At 47.4% G+C, this 6,756-nt stretch overlaps 1 protein-coding gene across 1 annotated transcript in view; it reads left to right on the forward strand.

Moving 5' to 3' along the window:
* LAMC1 (laminin subunit gamma 1) overlaps nucleotides 1-5,805 on the forward strand; it is a 69,133-nt gene extending 63,328 nt beyond the window's left edge. Inside the window, exons 23-28 of the mRNA XM_080407531.1 lie at nucleotides 145-294; nucleotides 704-818; nucleotides 1,194-1,393; nucleotides 1,608-1,766; nucleotides 2,264-2,363; nucleotides 2,800-5,805. Coding sequence (XP_080263657.1) covers nucleotides 145-294; nucleotides 704-818; nucleotides 1,194-1,393; nucleotides 1,608-1,766; nucleotides 2,264-2,363; nucleotides 2,800-3,056 — 981 coding nt within the window. The 3' untranslated portion in view covers nucleotides 3,057-5,805. The remainder of the gene's footprint in view (nucleotides 1-144; nucleotides 295-703; nucleotides 819-1,193; nucleotides 1,394-1,607; nucleotides 1,767-2,263; nucleotides 2,364-2,799) is intronic.
* Nucleotides 5,806-6,756: the final 951 nt, after the last annotated feature.

The following is a 6,756-nucleotide window of genomic DNA, read 5'->3' on the forward strand; positions in this document are numbered from 1 at the left end:
GGCAAAGTTACAACTGTAGTTGTAAGAGATGGAAACCCATCGTAGCCTCTGCCTGTTTCACTGTTGGAAATTATACCATGTTTTTCCACCTGTTCAGAAATTCTTTAATGTTCCGGAATCTCTGTTTCTAATTTCTGCTTGCAGAATGAAGCAAATAAAATCAAGAAGGAAGCAGAGGAGTTAGATCAGCTAATTGCCAGGAAGCTGAAAGATTATGAGGACTTGAGAGAAGACATGAAAGGAAAGGAACTAGAAGTAAAGAACCTCTTGGAGAAAGGGAAGACGGAGCAGCAGGTCAGTTCTGTTCTGTGCAGGCTTTTGTTCCCTAGAAAAAACAAAGGAAAAACAAGTAGCTGGCCAGATATGAAAGACTTGGTCTATTCAGCCTTACCTTAGGGCTGCTTGTTACTTAACACTGAAGAACGGTCCTGGAAAGGAAGTACAAAAAGCTGGTAAAAGCGGTGGCCTTGAGGCTGTATGGGAGAATAGGGGATTTTTGCCAGGTGTGGTGCCATCTTTGTGTTCAGAACGGTATTCCAAAGGTACCTCAATTCACCTGGTTTCAGAGAAAGCGTTGCCACCTGGGGATGGATGCTGTTTTGTATGGTGTTGGTGTTTCAGGGTGAGCACTGCTTTTTGGTACACCTGGATTAGTCATCCTTCAAAATATAAGAGTACCTTGATACGTGTCATGTCTCCTTAGACTGCAGACCAGCTCTTGGCTCGAGCAGATGCAGCGAAAGCCCTGGCTGAAGAAGCTGCTCGGAAAGGCAATGGCACACTGCAGGAGGCTACTACTATTCTCAGCAACCTGAAAGGTAAAGAGAAAGCACTTGCCGTAAATCCTTCAGTTCCTGTGTGAGAAGTCATTGGCAGTAAGGTATCTTGGTTAAACAGGCCATGCTGTTGCCAGCACCTGCGTATTGGGGGGGTTCTTTTGGGTTTTGTGTTTTTTTTCTTTTTTTCTTCAAAGCTAAAACCAGAAATGTTTTCAGCAATTAGAACTCTTCTCTTAAGTTCCTTGTTTAGCATCAGAAGATGTGTGATAGGGAGAGCTGCAAGCATATGCACCCCACAACCTTCTTGCCTTGTCCCTCTAATGTCAAGGTGGCAAAGCCTGGGTAGTCTGGTCAAAGAAGCATCCCAAGGTTCTTCTGGAGCAAGTGATAAGAATCTGTTTTGCCCTTTCTTAGACTTTGATAAACGGGTGAATGATAACAAGACGGCAGCTGAGGAGGCGCTGAAAAAGATTCCTGCCATTACCCAGACCATTGCTGAAGCCAACAACAAGACATACCAGGCGGAGCTGGCACTTGGCAATGCTGCTGCTGATGCCCGCGAAGCCAAGAGTAAAGCAGATGATGCAGAGAAGATCGCCGGTTCTGTTCAGAAGGTGGGTCCTTTGTGGTTCTGAGGCCACCTCCCTGAGATATTGGTGTGTAAGTAAAATCCTCTGTTCCAGTATTTCCTGGTGAGTCCCACGTGCATTCACCAAGGAATGCAAAAATATGGCATGATAAAAAATAGGTGCATTTTAATGAAAAGGATTGAAGGAAGTTGTGCACCATCACCACCTTTTTCCATCCTGTTCCCCTTGTTGGCTCTAGAGCGCTGCTGCTACCAAAGCCGAAGCTGACAAGACTTTTGCTGATGTGACGGGGTTGGCCAGAGAAGTGGATGACATGATGAAGCAATTACAGGATGCAGAAAAAGAGCTGAAGCGGAAGCAGGATGATGCTGAGCAGGATATGATGATGGCAGGCATGGTAAGTAACGATGGCAGGTGGCAGCAGTGGCAAGGAACTGCCTTCTCCCTGCTGTCCTCTTGTAAACACACCACTGGGTCCAGCCAGTATTCCATGTCTTCAAAGTTTCAGGTGGGATTAAAAACATGAGACGAGCAAAGGAGCTCCTCTGGTGGCATTAGCATAGGTTCCCTGCTGGAATTTGAAAGCCAGTTTTCTTCGTGCAGCACCTTCCTTTAATTTTGGTCAGGTCAGAAACCTGACTGTAGCCCTGTTGACTCTGTTCTGCAAAATCCTGCTCAGTTATCAGGGATTTCCATCCTGAAATAGTCAGAAAACTGAATGTTGTCAGTCTCTGCGAGCTGTGATAAAAGATCTCAGCACAGGAGTGTTATCCTGGAGGAGGCAGGGAGGTGTGTGACTAACTGCTTGGGCAGACCTGTGAAGAGGAGAGGCAGCAGTTTCGTAATCCCTACAGCCTTTATTGGGCTTTCATTTTTTTTTTTTCTACCCTGCAGGCTTCACAGGCTGCCCAGGAGGCAGAAGACAGTGCAAGAAAAGCGAAGAACTCTGTGAACAGCTTGCTTGCTGTCATTAATGACCTGCTGGATCAATTAGGTAACACTGTCTTTAATGTGCCATATGCTTTTGAGTGTTTTCCTAATGTGGCAGTGCTGGCAGCTGGTGTGGTGTGCTGGCTTCCCTGCTGCTGCTGTGCAAGGAATCAAATGGGTCTGTTGGCTTCTAGAAATGGGGTTTGCATGGGTTTTGGCAAGTACTTAGGGTTTTGTGTGTTTTGGTTTTTTTCTTTTTTTTTCTTTTTCTTTCCTGGAGTAGCCTCAGAGCTTGTGCAATGTTCGGTACCGCTTTTCTGCGAGCTTGAGGACTTTTTGAGGCACTGAAGGTGTAACCCATTTGGTTGGTCCTGTTTTAAATGCTGTTTCTAATGCAGAGAGGGCCTGATGGAGGTGTCAGTATGGCTCAGCTGTGTAAGCACCCAAAAGTGGAGTGTTAAAGGCTTTTTAATGGACTTTATTTGCTTCTGGCTTTTCAGGGCAACTGGAGATGGTGGACTTGAACAAACTGAATGAAATCGAGGGTACCCTGAACAGTGCCAAAGACCAGATGAAAGAGAGTGACCTGGACCAGAAAGTGTCTTTCCTTGAGAGAGAGGCCAGGAAGCAAGATGATGCGATACAGGCCTACAACAGGGACATTGAAGAGATCCTGAAGGACATTAGCAACCTGGAAGACATCAAGAAGACCTTGCCATCTGGCTGTTTTAACACCCCGTCCATTGAAAAACCCTAAGGGTGTGCTGGGGGTGGGGGGTATTCCCCCTGTGAGCGGTGGTTTGGCTATGGAGTGCCTTAACACACATTACCTTCTTCAAATCCCCAACTCTTCGCTGCTCGCAGCCGCTGTTTTCTTTTCAAATCAGGATACATTGAAAGTGGTTTTTTTTATTATTTTTTTTTTAAGAGAAGCAAATTAAATATCCGTCTTTGGGCATCAAAGGGTTTTTTTTAATATAAATTGTCTTCCTGAGCACTCCACCTTTGCCCCTTTCTCAGACACGGTTTCCCTTTGATTAGCACAAGGATGAGAGATGCTCTGGACTCTATACTGTGGTTCAGAAATAACCATGTGAGCTGTGTACAGCAAGGCAAAACTAACCCTTTCTCTCCTCTTCTCCCCTCGACTGTACAATCCTCTGTCCTGGAGCTCTCTGTCCCTATGAAGGAAGGGGATGGCTACCAAAGTATTACTGTAATGGCCAGTATAGCTGCACTCGTTCAGATCCCTCTTCCCAACTTCTAACCCTGTGAATTATTTTTTTTATTGTTAACTAGTGGCCAATCCAACAGCGTTGGTAGCCTTTGACAAACTAGCCGAAGCCTCTTTCTGACATGTTTTCTGTGATGATGCATCGCTCTGAGAAAAACTCAGCCTCTGAGAGGAGCTCTTTGGGAAGATGGGATACTGGTGGAGTGGTAGCTCTGTACTGGTGGAGTGGTAGGTCTTGCCAGCCGCACTCCTGGTCTGTGGAGAAGTTTTGGGTCTGGTTTGTAAGCCGCTACGTGCTGGGTCGGGGCTGAGGAGTGTGGAAGCCACGAGCTGCGTTCCCATCTGTAGGTGTTGCTACTGAATTGCCAGAGCATCTGTTTATTTTAGGCTACGAATGTCTGATTGACAGATGAGTTTGTTCAAGCGGGAGGAGTCTTGCTGAAGAGGAGAGCTGCCATCCAGAGAGCTCTGACAGCTGCACTGGCCTTCCTGCTGAATGTCTCTGGGGGAAAAGGAAGGGGGCATGCAAGTGGATATGGAAAGGTCTTTCTTCCCATCTTTTTCCTGAAGGAGGACAGTGGCATTTTTCCATCTCCTGGTATTGCTCTTGCCTTTTGCCTGTTTATAAGCTGGATTTACCAGTGCGCTCCTTTCTTTTTGCCTGCCTATCTCCCAGTCGCCGTAAAGCCACCGCAGCACGGGGACTTCAGGCCAGGCTGGGGTGGCAGGTCTGCATTTCACACCGCGTAGCCTCCCTGGCATCCCTCCCCAGGCAGTGCCTCCCGGCTGTTACCGGGGTGGGAGCCCGCTGCTCCTCCTGCAGCCCTCCTCTGAGACGAGAGCATCCCCTGCGGCTTCCTCCTTGCCTTCAGCCTGGCATCCCTCGCCCCCCTTCCCTGAGATCCAGTATATATCTATCTTTAAACACTATGCAACTTTGTACGTTTGCGTAGCGGGGAAGAAATTATTATCTGACACACACTGGTGCTATTAATTATTTCAAATTTATATTTTTTGTGTGAATGTGATTTTTTTTTTTCTGTTTTTTTTTATCATGATTATAGTGTGAGGAAGTCTCTCGTGTGTGCGTATGTGTGTGTAAATATACTCAGCCATATTTCCAGAGTGGCACAGCCTGGCCTCCTCTATGTACTTGCCCTTACAGCCGTTGCAGCGCGTGCACCATATATTGCTTCTCTCCGCATTATTTCCTTAGAGCTCAGGATTTTTCCTAGCTGGGCTCCTGCTTTCTTCCGTCTCCTGTATCCTCCGCACCTGTATGGGCACCAGCCATAACCACTTTGCCTGCGGGGTGGATGCTTTCTAGCCCTCTCTCCAAAGCCAGCCCCACTGCGTGGTGCCCGCAGCACCCCGTTCTGTGTCCCCTGTCCCCAGGAACGTTGTGCCTGGAGGAACGCAGGGGCTGTGGCTTTGCAGCTGGGCTGTGAGGAGCTGTAGCACTGTTGGGAGATCAGACCCATCACTGAGGTGGTCGGAGAGCTGGATTTGGGGACACCTCGGTACCACTGTGCGAGGCGAGAGGCTTGGTGCACCCTCAGGAATGGCACTGCTGGGTGGAGGGTGTTCCCAGCAAACCCCGCAGCGCTCTTGTACCCCTTCTTTTAGAGATTCTTACAATTTTACCAGCTTGGGATTTCCCCCTGCCTGCAAACACACCCAGTTACCCGGAGGAGAGCTTACCCGTGCTCCCCCCACACACACGTGGGGCATGTGGAGCTCAGTGTCCCGGCCGGCTGCTCTGGTCAGATGGCTGGCTGCAACCGCGTCACCTCTGCCAAGGCTGTGAGAAGAGCAGATGCGAAGATGCACGCATGCCCTGGCTGACCTCAGGCCTAAGGTTTCCTGCTTTCTTCTCTTTTTTTTTTTTTTTTTTTTTTTTCCTCTCTCTTATCCTTAAGCTGTTTTTAACAGAATTTTATTTTTAAATAAAAAAAAAATCTTTATAAGCGATCTCTTAATCACTACTGCATTACAGCCATTATTCATTGTATAAGTCCAGTTATTTCTTTACGTAATGTGATGATGCAACAGCTGCTGGTGGAATGCTGGGTGTCACGGGCGATGCGTGACAGTCCCTTCATCACCTTATTCCTGACTGTGGCCCCCTCAGTACGTGCCTTCACTCCAGCTTTTTTGCCTTAATCTGTGGTCTTGCTGTCTGGGGCGGTGAACAAAATGCAACACTTGCAGTTTTTATGTATAAAACAGTATTTCTTATTTATAATAAAGTCTGAATATTTGTAACCCCTTATACCTTGCCATTCTTTTTGAGTATTGTTTTTGGATCCACGGAGAAGGGATGTTGATGAGGGTGTGTCTCAGTTGTAAGATTTGCCTCTTAACTAGATGAGCTGGATTGGGGTGGGAGAAAGGGAAAAGTTGCCTGGAAATTCAGGTGATGGGCTGCGGGTGGCCTAGCGATGCTGGTTTCTCCTCGCGTCCACTGCTCCATTGCCATGGCTACAATGAATTTGATTTTTCCTGCTGGTTTTCCTTTCCAGGCCTTAAAAAAATCAGATTGTTGGTGCTGATGCTGTTTGAGCAGCACTGTCCTGGAAGGCCCTGGGTAATCAGGGGGTGCTTCTTTACAGCAGAAGGGTAAAATGCTTCTTGCTTGCTGCTGAACACGTGGGAAAAGGGCTCCTGGGGAAGAAAACCCAAAATCCTAAATGAAAGAGGCGAAACTTCTCTACTAGGAGCTGCCATAAATCTGGTGTTTCGTGCTGTTCCATGGGTCCTGTCTGCCAGAGCCTGGGATAAATTTAGTTCCTGAATTAAGCAAGTTTTTAACGTTAGGACAGATTCCTGTGACAGGGACTGGGCAGTTCTGCGGTCACACCTGTCTCACAGCTGCAGACTGGATTTCTTTTACTTTTCTCACCAGAGGAATATGTTTGTCTCTTCATGGAGCAAATCCCTTCTCAGTCGGTAAGTTCGTTACTTATTTTTATGCTGGTTTGTCTAGCTTCAGCGCTCCATTCTTCAACTCCAATTGCCACTAATGCATTTGTTTTCTAAAACACCTTTTTTTCCTGTCTTGTCTGATGTTTCAGCTGGACTGTAGGTAGCAGTCAGGGAGCGGGGAGTCGGGCTGTGGGACAGTGCTGACCTTGCGTTGGCTGTGGCTTGTCACGGAGCCTCTCGGAACATCTTTGGGCTGAAATACCCGGCTTGGGAAGCCAGCCTGTGCCTCTTATTTTAT

Source organism: Falco punctatus (assembly GCF_963210335.1).
Source record: "Falco punctatus genome assembly, chromosome: 11".
In the NCBI taxonomy this organism is placed as follows: domain Eukaryota; kingdom Metazoa; phylum Chordata; class Aves; order Falconiformes; family Falconidae; genus Falco; species Falco punctatus.